The sequence below is a fragment of the Bactrocera neohumeralis genome, chromosome 3 (genome assembly GCF_024586455.1).
Source record: "Bactrocera neohumeralis isolate Rockhampton chromosome 3, APGP_CSIRO_Bneo_wtdbg2-racon-allhic-juicebox.fasta_v2, whole genome shotgun sequence".
Taxonomy (NCBI): Eukaryota; Metazoa; Arthropoda; class Insecta; order Diptera; family Tephritidae; genus Bactrocera; species Bactrocera neohumeralis.
Window position 1 is genome coordinate 48,523,088 of NC_065920.1, and position 14,897 is coordinate 48,537,984.

General features: G+C 37.8%; 1 protein-coding gene across 1 annotated transcript in view; it reads right to left on the bottom strand.

Annotated features, from left to right (window-relative positions):
* Nucleotides 1-4,780: 4,780 nt before the first annotated feature.
* LOC126752531 (uncharacterized) overlaps nt 4,781-14,897 on the bottom strand; it is a 29,974-nt gene continuing 19,857 nt past the window's right edge. Inside the window, 4 exon segments of the mRNA XM_050463412.1 lie at nt 4,781-5,690; nt 6,891-7,165; nt 7,231-7,619; nt 7,686-7,800. Of these exon segments, the coding sequence (XP_050319369.1) occupies nt 5,630-5,690; nt 6,891-7,165; nt 7,231-7,619; nt 7,686-7,800 (840 nt within the window). The 3' untranslated portion in view covers nt 4,781-5,629.

Genomic DNA, 14,897 nt, shown 5'->3' on the forward strand with positions numbered 1-14,897 from the left:
TAACCTCAAGTATTTATGTAAACATACATACTTTACATATGGGGTAATAATTTTTGGAATATATTATAATTTTTTAGAAGGATAGCTAACAAAGCTTTAAGAGGGACATATGAATACCGGGACTAAGTTTTAAATTTATAGCAGATTATTTCCAAAAGTCGTGTTCTGTTTAAGAAAACAAACAAGGCTTACGTCGCCTCAATGATAAAGTCCTAACTGAACACATTGTCCTATTGGTACTCTCGCTGTAAGGCCACAGATTTTGGAGACCGCCGCTTGTCAAAGCTGTAATGAGAAATATGAGGTGGAAAAGTGTAGACACTTTATCCTACACTGCTCAGTTTACGCCAGACAAAGGTGAAATCATCGTGGTTCCCATACTTTCACAAACCCGGCGAATGGGCTGCACTTGTTATAAGCCACCTCAAAAAATTTGTACTCTAGGTGTTTTTTCGATATGCAACGGTCTTTTGGATCTATACCTAGGACTTCTAGGCATCACAACGAACAGGTTGTCTAAGTTGAATCATTCATGACTTTATGAGAAATCAGCTTACTTACCTAACGAACCGTCTCCGAGCCTCAGCAAACAAAGACAAGCATCTTCATATATTTTTGCAATGAAAAAGCTCCCTAAAAATCAGTCAAGTTTCCTAAGATGGCTTAAATCTGTGGCGTTTATAGCTTATTATTAATTTCTCTGAAATTATTTAAATGCAGCTGGTTTTAATTTTATGGTACTGTACAGAGCCCTCCTAATGAACATATTAACAGTTAATGAGCGCTCATGTGTGACGTATAAATACGAAGGCGGTCTGATAAATCGTACAGTCAATGCAGAGCGCGCTTGGGTGTTTACTATAACTCGATGACAGCAGTAAAAATTGGTGTAGCGAGTTGCAACATGGCCGCACGTCCATTTTTTTTGAGTCCCACCTAGGTGTCTGAAGAAGGGATGGGTCGGAGAATAATGCGACAAAAGCGCGCAATGATCTCTAAAAATGACAGACAGATTCAACGAAATGCGATGGATTCCGCGTTAGCTCACAATTTCAAAGCAGTATTTTACGCTTTTAAAGCGCAAACTGATCATGACCGTCAACGAAATGTGCTATTGTACACCATATACAATATATCAAGTACAAAAACCGATTTAAACAGTGGGCTGACTTCGTACAGAGGACCTGCTCCGAAGAAGGCCAAGATTAGTTTAATGATTAACTAAAGGAAACTTCCATCGTTTTCTACACATACATACAATAGTTCATCTACATCGACTACAAAATAATCACTGAGAACTAATACTTCGTAAATATCCAAATGTGTTATTCAGAAGGGTTAAACAAGTTGTATTAACGCGGATCATACAGGGTTTGTTCGGAAAGTAATAGCATTAAAGGCGTCACGGAAGGAATTTTGCGGAATAGTTGTGAGAGCCGAGGTGCATGCTGCTTGGATGCCCTCTGTCGTCTGAAAATGGTCGGAAGGTTGCCTCTTTATCTGGGGATCATACTCAAAGATCCATGACTCGTTACCTGTGATTACGTTATTCAAAAATTGAGAGTCACTTTCACACATGTTCAAATTTTCTTTGCACTCTTCCGCTCGCCGCAATTTTTGGTCGTCAATTAAACGAATACTTAGTCGACGGTCTGAGTTCATAACTTTGCGCACACGAGTCACCATTGTCGGTGTTTGTCGAAGTCGCAGGTCTCCTAGCACGGACTTCATCAGCGACCTCTTCTCGGCCCTCCAAAAAACCGAAACATACCCCTTCTTGCTAAAGCAACTTCTGGATAAGACTGCATGATCATATCAAACGTCTCGGTCGCAGATTTACCGAGTTTCATACAGAATTTAATCGCTTACATTTGCCCTAACGAGCGTTGAATTTTCGGCTTGCACCACTCACAGAAACACGTCGCGCGAAAATGGTTGTCCTTACTCTCCAGGTACTCGGAGACAACTGACCAGCCGCTCGTTCGTTAGCTAGGAAGGCCCTATACCGAATCCAATTGGTGCGCGCACGCTCCAAAATACTTAGGCTATGTTAAGAAGCAATTGCCATTTTTCAAAATTTTCTTTACTCTTTTTTATTGGTCAAGTACTTATCGGACCTCCTTCGTGCTGCAGATTCAGACTGAGCATTTAACAATAACAATAGATGTACGAGAGCTACGCCTCTTTATTATATTTATAGATCAAGTTTGCAGTGAGCATAGAACCGAATCGGGGCTGCTATCATAAATGCACCAAAGTGATCAATCCATAATCTATTGATTACAGAACACTGTCGCCTTTTGAAGAGCAGTGACTCACATTGTTTTCGTGACAAAATCCGGCTTTGGCTGATGACAGAGAAAACTTTTAATCTGACACTAATTATTATTTTTTATTACTTCGCTTAATTGTTTATAGTTGAAATAACATTTGAAGTCCTTAATCAAAATTGAATAAGTGTGTGACTATATAAAGATCATCTTCTATCTAATTTTAGTACTTACTGGATGATAGATACACGCTACGTAAGCGTGGGATCCCAGCTAAGATAAAATCAAATTCATTCTCCATTTAGACAAAAAGCTACAAAATGATTCTGTCGAGACTTCAAAACTAGAAATACTGAAAACTCAATTACTCGACATAATATTTTTATAATAATAATTTATCTAAAGGCATGTATAACATATAAGTGGAGCAAAATACTGCGTAATATGTTCTGAACCACTATAATTTCGAAATTCATCTCCAGCGACAGGTCAGTTTAATAATTCATTGTGAATATATTTTAAAACAATGTCGTTAAAAGCCTCTCATTTGCATGGGGTGGGAGCACGTTATATAAGACGGATTATCTTTAACTGTCACGCGTTGTACGGGTATTCGACTTTTCCTGTGGATTAAGGCATAAAGCTTCTTTAGCATTGGTCACTTTGCCTTAGCGAAGGGTCTTAAGTCATAGTAACGAACTAGGGCTACAAATTCAGCCAATATAGAGATATGAACGAAAAAACCTCGGATTAACGCTTACCTTGTTGGACCACCATTACCATTGTTGGAAGTGTGAAGTTACTAGCACCACCCGAAGCCAAGGCGTCGAGGATATTGTTGTAAAAGATTCCGATGAAGACAACCTCCTTACCTAAAGTTAGGAGATGATAAAGAGTATTACCGGATGGTAGTGACCAAAATACGCCAGTAGTGATAGCAGCAAAAACAAAGGGTGCCAACCAAAGTGCCCAAAACTTAAATATGGAATAATCTATCTCTAAAGCCAGCAAGACTACCAACCAGAGTGCACTGGCAGCCAAAGGAGAGTTACACTGCAAGATGAAGAAAAAATTTCAAAATCAAGTGAGGATAAGCCGGTTCCAGAGGACAGCCTTTGTACTTGGAAAAATAGCCAATAAACAATATGCTGGCATCTCAGTTGACATAGAGGAAATCAAGCACCAAGCACAGCCAGTCGAGGAATACGAAAGTTTCCTGAAAACGGAAGGAATCAGAGCATACGACAGAAACCGCCAAAGTAAGCTCTCAGAAAAGATAATGCTGCTACAACGGATCGTTGAAAATCTCTACCGAAATACTGAAGCATGGTGGCCAGGCTGAGCACACTTTTGCGATGTGGCCAGGGACAGCCTGCAGATGTCTATAGTAGATGAAACACCATTCAGGAGAGATGGGTAGAGATTGATGTCTATTATCCCCTACAATTCATTATTTGTCTGATTGCTGAGCTGGAAACTCTGTTCTTTTGTAAACATTTTTATATGCGAATTTAACAACAAAGTTATCCAGTTAAATTCAATACAAGAAACCAAGCGGGGTTAGGTTATTAAAATGATACCAAATCTGCCTTTATTCGATTATACCAGTTTACTCGCTTTATATATGAATTATATGTTCGATTCACCACAACCAAATTGATTACTGCACCACGCGCAGAGAATGTATCAAGGTGCCAACTTCTTCGTTAATAGTTCGCAAAAGCAATAAGCTTTTTATACCATTTTTTTCTTTAGTATAAACTGGTATAAATAATTTTTTATATACCATGAAGTTTTTGAGTTATCAATCTGACATTTTGCTTACATGCTTTTCTCCCAAAGAAGCTGCCCATTTATTGAAATTACCGATATCAGAACAGTATAGGCATATAGCTGCTGGACTAACTGAACAATCGGAATCAAGTTCTTGTATGGAAACATTTTTTTATTTGACGAGATCGACGTCAGGAAATTTGGCACGGGTTATTGTTCAAGGTGATGGTAAAATCTCGGAAGAAATTGTTCAGATCAGATAACTGTAGCATATGTAGATAGTATAAGTAGGTACCATATAAACTGAGCGCTCGAACTCCCCTTTCCACGATAGTCTGGAGGCCTATTCTGTAACTCGATTGTAAAATGTATTCTATTCGAAATTCGGATCTACTTTATCATTATGCGAAAGTTGTACCACCCTGTGCCAGAAAAAATACGTACAATTTTCGTTTTTGCTTTCTACAACTCAAAAGCTAACGAATATTTTACTCGAAAATTGGCTTGAAAATCCGAAAATCGAGTTACAGAATATAAAAAATCCGAATTCGAGTAAATTGATTTTCGAATCGAGTTACAGAATAGGCCCCCTGGTTTACGAAATCGGAACGGACCCGGCATTTAATCCGACCAATTATTTGTGAAGGGTATTGAAGCTACGGCGCAGCGGAGTTAACGTTTTTTTGCTACTTTTTTTCTTGAAATGTATTAAATAATCTTCTCGTCATTTTTTTGTGTTCTTTATATACTTTTTTATTTATCTTCTTTTATCGTATGGTGAAATTAAGTGAACTATGTATGTTTATATGTTTGTAGGTATGTAGTACGTATGCTTACATAACATTAATGCAAGTTCTAGTATGTATTGTATGCAATATTTTATTTAAGTTTTTATTTTAAATTTCATTAATTTATTTCTGTTTAAATTTACTTTTAACTGTTGTTGTTTTAGTAGTTGAGAAATTCCTTTAAGATTCAGTAACAAGAAGTTAGTAAAGATATGTAGCGTACGTGTGTCTGTATACTTTTTGAGTGTTTAACTACATAACTGTTACACATATATATGTATGTATATGGTATAACTGTATTTTTGGGGGTGAAAAAGTTTTCAAATAATTTATGTAAATAAATAACTGCATGTAAATATATTTTTTCTAATTTTATGTACGCCATGGTGTGAGTTAGCTTATGTATGCGTATATTTACTGCTGTTATGTGGTGTGTGGGTGTGTAGTAATGTATGTTTGTATGCGTATAATTTTTTATTAAATTCAAATATCAACTCTGAACCTCGAACGTTTTTCAATATTTTTGTTTTTTTTTTTTCAAATATAATACAATTAATTTTGAGAGTATTTATTTGCCTTTTATTTATTTATATAAGTATGTATGCATGTATGTTTGTATATGTGTATGTAACTATAAGTATGTAATTAAATATAACTTTAATTTATATGTATATCATTTGCTTTGCTTCAAGTTCTTAGGTTTCCTTCCATTGCTTTCCAAGACCCCAACTAGTACGAGTATTGTAGTATACATTTGTGAATATTTGTTGGTATGTATGTATGTATGTAGGTATGGCTTTAGTTGTGATTGTAGGGATTTTGGTTTTTATACCGTTGTGCAAGATGCTCGTTAGCTCCACTGTAAATCATAATTTTAAGATTAATAAGTATTTTAGTAAGACCAAATAAAAATTGATAAGTTTAGGAATATAACTGGAAGCAGGCAGTGAAAATTTAAGGCGTTATATCCAGCTAAGAATTTCGAAAAATGGATGTTTTTGTTTATTTATCGAATGTGCATTTATTTACATATTTTCTCCAAGAATTTGAAATTGATCCGGCAAATAGATTCGCAGATAACGGCACATTTGTGAAAATGAACTGGATCGATCGACTTAAGGGGGTATTCTGGTCTAGGATTTTGAAAAAAATCGATTTTTTTTTTTGCATATTTTGAAAGTTTAGACTTTCAAAAATATGACCTTGGAAGGATTTTTCAAAATTCGACTTATTTTCGGAGATACAGCCGATTTTGTGACGTGGCGTCCGTGTTCACTAGAATTGTCTCCCAAACTTTAAACGCGTTTTTCTCGAAACTACTTTTTTTGAGGTAGTTGACATGATATCTCAAGTTCTACTGAACCGATTCCTTTGAAATTTGGTATATATCTTTTTTATACAATGCTTTATCGTGTCTGCGTTGGATTTCCAAAAATTTTGATTTGAAGTATTTTTAAAAAATTCGAAAAGGTCGAAAAAATCGGGTAAAAAAAATTTTTTTTTTCAAGTCGACGTCATTTTGTTATTTTTTTTTTAATAATCAACCCGATAACGACATCCTTACTAATGAAGAATCTTCTTGTTTTTTGTGATTTCTACTGAATCTACTTGAAATCACGTCAACCAGGACGCACCGTTTTTTTTGAATTGCAAAAAAGTCTTGCTCTTCCCCAGACATCGTTTTTTCGGAGGTAATCCAAGAGATCGCTTAGGGTATCAGGGCAAACCAAAATTTTTCAAAATAAGTCAAAGTAAGCATAATGGAGAGATATTTTGCTTTTCTATGAAGCAAAACTAATTAGTTTCGGATCCATTTGTAACTCAGTTTGATAAAAGCGAGCGCAATAATGAAAGACTCTTTCGACAATGAATGGCTCTCAAGTATTCCTTCTTTCGAAGTCGAAAAGGAAGTATTTTTTCGATGAGACTTCGAAGCTTCATAATATCTACATTTCTTCCATTTGTTAGTGTCCAAACTTGATTTTAAACCCACACTATATTTCTTCAAGGACTGTTTCCAGTTATATGCCTTTCCGATAGTACTTTCCCACCCACTTACATATATCTCGTAAGCTCTTCAATATCCACCAGCATGGAGTCTTGTGAGACATGAAGATCATCCCGTTCCATTAGATTATGCACTAGTGACTCATTTAGCTCTTCAATATGTGTGTGCAGACTATTGACGAGTATTTGGAGTTGCGCTATATTCATATCGGTTAGCATTTGTCGCGAGACACGACGTTTATCGGCGGTCATTTGGACGCCCACCTTACGCAGCGAAACACGTATGATATCGGTAATCGGTGATACGCGCCGATTTTGTCGCTCAATCTGCAAAGAAGAAAGTGTTACTAAATGTATACTGTAAATAAAAACTAAATTAAAGTCCAACTTACCTCCATTTGCATGTGAGCCATCTCTTTGGCCTGTGCCAATGCCATGCGCGCTTCAATCTGCAGCTTGGCTTGCTTGGTGAAGAAATCACACTCCAAATCTTCACTGCTGAACGCAGACATTGTCGTTTGGAAACTTTGTTGTTTGCTTTGTGAACGTTGCATTTGTTGTTGTGTTTGATATTTGTTAGCCGCAGCCGCGGAGCTGAGTGACGAAATTGAGGCGTGTCCACTACCTGCATTTGGGTAGGTGGGTTTGTCGGCCAGGGATATATTAAGTGCACTCATATTATCCACTTGTCTAGCTTTGGATAATTTCGGGCACGTCTCTGAGTCAGAACTATGGCTTTCGGTGTCCGATGAGGGATCATTTAAGCGACCCAACTGTGCGTCTGTGATGTAATTTATTTTTTTTTGGTTAATAAAAGGTGTGACAGTAATTTGTGGAATCTTCTTACTTGCTAATCTTGTCTGTATGCCCGTCTTCCAAGCATTTCGCTCCTTGGATTCCTGGTTGTGTTCCTCCGAACCCATGGCCAAACGTCGACGTATCTCTTCCCGGTCACTGCGACGCTGCAGAGAAATTAGGTAAAGATTAAATCCATGCAATAAACGGCAACCAAGTTAAGAATATTAATAGAATTTTGCATAATTTTATTTTCCAGTATAATCTCCAACAGACATTGCTATTTTATTTACTTAAGTTCCGGTCTTTAAATCTTTGGAATTACTATACTTAAGAGGGATACCAAATTGAACACATCGTTTTTGCACGAAGTATTTGAGAAAAAGGAGGATGGAGTTTATGTGTAGAAGTTCACGCAAGTGAGGAAAGTTCTCTGATCGCCATTCACTTGGGAGTGGCCAGAAACGATTCTTTTACACATGGCTCAAGCAGCTCACTACTTCCGGTCTTTGACCAAGTATCCTCTGGGTAGCCTAAGAACATCCATTCGAAGGCGAGCTAATGTGAGAGGGCGAAACATCCCCTACATAAGGTTGTGCGCTGGGTTTGGGACCCGCCACGTAAAAAGCGCCCCCAATGAAATCTAAACGACAGCCTCGGATGAGAGACCCCCCTTTTGATGACGACCATGGCAAACGAAATAAGGACTACGATTTGAGGGCATGCATCTGGAATGTCCGGACCCTTAATTGGGAAGGTGCCGCTGCCCAGCTGGTTGATGTCCTCGCGAAAATAAAGGCTGACATCACCGCCGTCCAAGAAATGCGATGGACGGGACAAGGACTGAGACGAGTAGGTCCTTGTGACATTTACTACAGTGGCCATATAAAGGAGAGCAAGTTCGGTGTTGGATTCGTGGTGGGAGAGAGACTCCGTCAGTCATTCACTCCGGCTAGCCACAATCCGCATCAAAGCGAGGTTCTTCATCATATCGCTGATTTGCGCCCACGCCCCGACGGAAGAGAAGGACGATGTGACCAAAGATGCCTTCTATGAGCGCTTGGAGCGCGCTTATGAGAGCTGTCCCCGCCACGATGTGAAAATCGTGCTTGGCGACTTTAACGCCAGGGTGGGCAAAGAAGGTATCTTTGTCACTACGGTCGGTAAATTCAGCCTCCACGACGAAACTTCCCCAAATGGGTTGAGCTGATTGACTTCGCCGGGTCCCGAAATATGGTTATCTGTAGTGCTAGATTCCAGCATAAGAAGATTTATCAAGCTACCTGGCTGCCTCCGGATCGAAAAACTACCAACCAGATCGATCATGTTGTGATAGACGGAAGACACGTCTCCAGTTTTTTAGATGTGCGTGCGCTCCAAGGTCCTAACATCGACTCGGACCACTATCTTGTTGCAGTTAAGATTCGCACCCGCCTCTGTGCAGCACAAAACGCACGCCAACAAACACAAGAAAGGTTCGACGTCGAGATGCTGCAATCACAACAGACAGCCGAACGATTTTCTACTCGGTTTGCACTCCTGCTCTCCGAGAGCACTCATCAACAACTCGGTATAAGGGAACTGTGGGACGGCATTTCAAATTCCTTACGTACAGCTGCAACCGAAGCCATTGGTTTTCGGAAAGTGCAAAAGAACAGCTGGTACGACGAGGAGTGCCGTGTCGCAGCGGAGAGAAAACAGGCTGCCTACCTCGCAACGTTACGATCGACCACAACACGTGCGGGATGGGATAGATACCGGGAGTTGAAAAGGGAAGCGAGACGCATTTGAAGACAGAAAAAGAAAGAGGCTGAAATGCGTGAGTACGAAGAGCTTGATGAGTTGGCCGACAGGGGTAATGCTCGAAAATTCTACGAAAAAATGCGGCGGCTTACAGAAGGTTTCAAAACCGGAGCATACTCGTGTAGAACCCCCAAAGGTGATCTAGTGACCGATGCCCAGAGCATACTTAAATTATGGAGGGAACACTTCTCCTGCCTGCTGAATGGCAGTGAACGCACAACGCCAGGAGAAGGCGAACCCGATTCCCAAATCGATGACGATGGAGCAGACGTTCCATTGCCCGACCACGAAAAAGTTCGCTGCAAAACTAAATAGAGAAGGTACCATCTTCTATAAGAGTGTACAGATGCTGGCGTATGCCGATGATATTGATATCATCGGCCTCAACACCCGCGCCGTTAGTTCTGCTTTCTCCAGGCTGGACAAGGAAGCGCAGAAAATGGGTCTGGCAGTGAACGAGGGCAAAACGAAATATCTCCTGTCATCAAACAAACAGTCGTCGCACTCGCGACTTAGCTCTCACGTCACTGTTGACAGTCATAACTTGGAAGTTGTAGATAATTTCGTCTATTTAAGAACCAGCATTAACACCACCAACAATGTCAGCCTGGAAATCCAACGCAGGATTGCTCTTGCCAACAGGTGCTACTTCGGACTGAGTAGGCAATTGAGAAGTAAAGTCCTCTCTCGACGAACAAAAGCCAAACTCTATAAGTCGCTCATAATTCCCGTCCTGCTATATGGTGCAGAGGCTTAGACGATGACAACAACCGATGAGTAGACGTTACGAGTTTTCGAGAGAAAAATTCTGCGAAAGATTTATGGTCCTTTGCGCATTGGCCACGGCGAATATCGCATTCGACGGAACGATGAGCTGTACGAGATATACGACGATATTGACATAGTTCAGCGAATTAAAAGACAGCGGCTACGCTGGCTAGGTCGTGTTGTCCGGATGGATGAAAACACTCCAGCTCTGAAAGTATTCGACGCAGTACCCGCAGAGGAAGAGGAAGACCTCCACTCCGTTGGAAGGACCAAGTGGAGAAGGACCTGGCTTCGCTTGGAATATCCAATTGGCGCCATGTAGCGAAAAGAAGAAACGACTGGCGCGCTGTTGTTAACTCGGCTATAATCGCGTAAGCGGTGTCTACGCCAATTAAGAGAAGAAGAAGAAGATTTGAGAAAAAGATCGGTATCTTTTGCCAAACTATTTCAATGAAATTTTTGACTATCATTTTGCACATAACCACCACATCTAAACCAAATACGAGTTAATTTCTGTTTTAAATGGAGAACTGTTCCGTTGCCAGTTCTTGGTCGGCTATAAGTCCGGATCCATTTCGATTAGGTAGGACAGACTTCCTTGGGATCGGATAACGCAACAGTCGAAACTGGACTTTCTCTCATCGAAATTGTCTTACGTTGGTAACAAGGCATAGAATTTATTATGAAAAAACCGGTAATGGATCAAGTCTAATCTAAATATATTAAACTTTATACGAAATATTGAACTTCAAACGAGAGCCGGTCCTTTGCCATTTATGGCCAGAACATTACCCATATTTTCCTCTGATATCATTATGTGTACAATTGCATAAAATAGATTCATTATATGAAAAATTAAGAGGTTGAACTTGATAATATCACGTGCTGGTATTCACGAGGTCAAAGTTTATTAAATTCTGTCACTCTTGGCCTAGATTGAAGTGAAATTTCTCAGTGTTCGATACCCGAAATAAAATGTAGGCGCAATCGACTGATCCTAGCTTTAATTACATAAATGCATAGATATACTTATTTTATGAAAAGGAAACGTCGAAAACCTTATAAAGTATATATAAATGATCAGCGTGATGAGCTGAGTCGATTAGACAATTAAGACTGTCTGTCCCTCTGTATATACGCGAACTAGTCTCTCCGTTTCTGAAATATCGATCAGAAATTTTGCACACGTCTCTTTCTCCCCAAGAAGCTGCTCATTTGGTCGGTTTTTGACAACTATAGCATAAAAGTGCCATACATATTCATCGATCCAAATCAAGGTCTTGTATGGAAAACTTTTTTATTTGACGATACATCTCCGAAGAACTGTTCAGATCGAAGCACTTTAGCATACAGCAACCATACAAACTGAACGATCGGAATCAAGTCTTTGTATGGAAAGTTTTTTTTCATTTGACAAGATATATTTAATATTATATAAGGCAATGAAAAAATCTCCAGAGAAATTGCTGAGATCGGATTAATATAGCATATAGCTGCCATACAAACTGAATGATCGGAATCAAAGACACATTAAAGTGAGAGAGATAAATATCTTTTTATCTCCTTTTATGCTATGGTTAATTGCAGCTGCGAAGGGTATTATAGCTTCGATGGTTTTTTTCTTTAAGGTTTTTATGTATTATACTCTGCCCAGCTGCTTTCAGGTTAAGTGAGCATCCTCAAACAGGTAGTTACATTTTGTGTAGGATAAACTTGAATTCCTTTTCCCCATATTTATTGCGATAAACAATGAACAGCAGGGCAGAAAGAAATAAAAATATACATATTAATAACCTTGGCGTGAAAAAATCCTTAAATATTCATATGAGTCAGGTTTTGAATATTGTTTTTGTTGTCTAGCGATTTTGTTGTTATCTAGCGATCCGGATTTGCATCAAGCAGCTAAAACTTAAGAATATAAAAGAAACGCCAATTTTTTGCAAAAAGCAGTAACGCGAAAATGGAAGCACAGCAATCAGCTGTTTTTTGTTTACAAACAGATGAGAGCGAATTTTACATTTGTATATTGATCGTTTAATCAAAACTGTCAGTTTAGAGTTTAAATATGCATTTAAAGGTAAATTTTTTGAGAAGTCTGTTTCGAGCTTTCAGCTCTCAAGATATAAAATATATGTAAGTACATATATTATAAAATTTCACTGCACTTTCATATGCACGCTTTATCGCTTAATATTTGCACGATTTCTTCTAACTTCTTATATCATAAAAATCACGAAAATTCAGCAATATCAAAAAATCTACACAATTCCTTCGCTCAACCTACACTATAGCGCTTGCATTCAGCCACATTTGGATCGGTTACGCGTCCAAATTTATCCAGCACATCGCAGAGAAATTCTGGCTCAATATGCCTGCTAAGCTGTGATAATTCTATGACTTTTGTAGCCGTTGTTGTTGTTGTGGCCCTGTAAACGCGCGGAAACATCCATGCGGCGCCATCAACCACATCACTATCAGTTTGTCCACATTTCTGATATTTTTTAAAACCGTTTATTTTGCACTTAATACCGAAAATTATTTTATCCAACATTTTTTGCAAAAATTTAAAAGAGCAACCAATTAATATAAACTAAAAATACACAAAAATGAGTATCGTTTAATAGTATTTTGCTTGCAAGGATCTTTCTGGTGTTCACGCACACATTCGTTCGAATACTGATTTATTCATTTGCTTGTACACATGCCGATATCGCAAAGACCCCCTGCCAAAATAAGGTTCATATTTACTTACACACACAGGTACTTGATGTTGCACGCACATATGTGCCATATGTAAGTGTGTCTGTCTAGGCAAAAGTCTTCTCCTTCAAAGGCTCTTTAGAAATCTACCCTGATCTTAGGCTTACGTTGCACATGCAAGCATACAAAAATAACACAAAGACATATGTATGTATGTACGAGTATGTAGGCAGGTAGGTCGTCTCCAGGGGTGCGCCTGGAACAGATGTTGTTCTTTGTTACAGTATTTCAATCAAGATCGAGCAGCGATTTCCTTCGTTTCATTAAGTTTCAAGATGCTAACAGCTAGAAGGAAGCACTCGATATTCTTAAGATGCTATAGTGTGCATATGTAAACCTATACATACATACATACATATTGTACTTGTATATGCATCTGTTTTCGGGGTAGTTATGTAATTTAAATTAAGCGCTTATTCAAATATGCCTACATACTTACATATGTATATACAGTGAGCCACAAAAGTATTCATTAAAAGTGATCGTTTTAGATCACTTTCATGATAAATTTGCGATGTTTTTTTTTCAAATTTTTGGTAACAGGTACGCTGATGGTCTACTTATAATGAATATGTATATTGCGCGTAATTTTAATGATAGCTATTTCGTAGGTGTCTTAAGAACTAACGGTACTTGAAATCCTTCGTGAACACTTTTGGTGGCTGGTGTACTCAGTTCACTTTTTGTGTTTTATGTGAGCAGTTCTGAGTCAGATTAAGTAATTTTTAACACGCCTAACACTTTTAAATGAACTATTAGTGTCATTTTTGATAAGACAAAATTCCGAAAATAATACATATTGCAACAAAATCATGAATAACAAGGCATATTGGAGAGAAAAATTGTGCGCGATATTAAAAAAACGAAGTGCTTTAATTTCTTTTGTTTCAAAAAATTCGAAAACAAACAAATTTTTCGAAAAACCAGGAGCTGTAAAAATGCGATAGAAGGCAGTAAGGTTATTTTAGAGACACTAAATAGTAATGTCTGTAACGAAAATTTATTTTACCCAACGCATTGAAAATCTGTGGAATATGAGAAAGGAAAGACTAATTCGAAACTTAATGGAATACCATCAAAACATTGAAGGGTTTTGGGTGGACGTCAATGAAACTTGGTCAAATCCTCAACCTCTCAAATTTTCGTTAACTTAATTCAAAATATGTCTCAGATAATAAATATTATTATTAAATAAAGACGGGCATATTAAGTACTAAAAGTGAAACGGACGTTGTACAAAAAAAAAAAAAGTAAAAAAAGATAAAATTCTTTATTTTTTTCTGTTACAAATAGTTAAATATAGCAGAAAAAGTATCTTTTATGAACACTTTTGTGGTTTACTATACATACATATATGTATTATGATTTTTTTTGATAACTTTTTAATAAAATGCAAAACTTTCTTTATTTTAGATTTTTCTGTTACAAATAAAATAAATATAGCAGCAAAAGTAAAAGTTCTGGCTTATTTCTGTAATCTTTTCAAAAAATGAACGTTAAACTGATTTGAAAACTTGGTTTATTGTATATAGTTTTCATAAAATGTATGAACCAACAAATTTTTCAAATAAAGAACCGATGAGATTTTGCAAATTTTATGCGTTTTTTTTTTAAAAAAGTTATCAAGCTCTTAAAAAATCACCCGATATATACAAGGACATAATCTGTTATATGAAGGTAATTAAGAGAAAAGCAGATCAATATCTCAAAAGCTGAGAGTATCTACAGACAGATATGTCCGGATCGACTTAGCTCGTCACACTGATTATTTATATGTCTAGGATCTCCAACGTTTCCATTTGGGTATAACAAACATCGCGCCAAACTTAGTATACCCTGTTCAGGGCATAAGAACTTTCAAACGTTATAAAATTCAAATAGTTGTAGGAATAAAGTAAAAGTCTAAAACAATTCGAGAGGTTTTTTTCATATA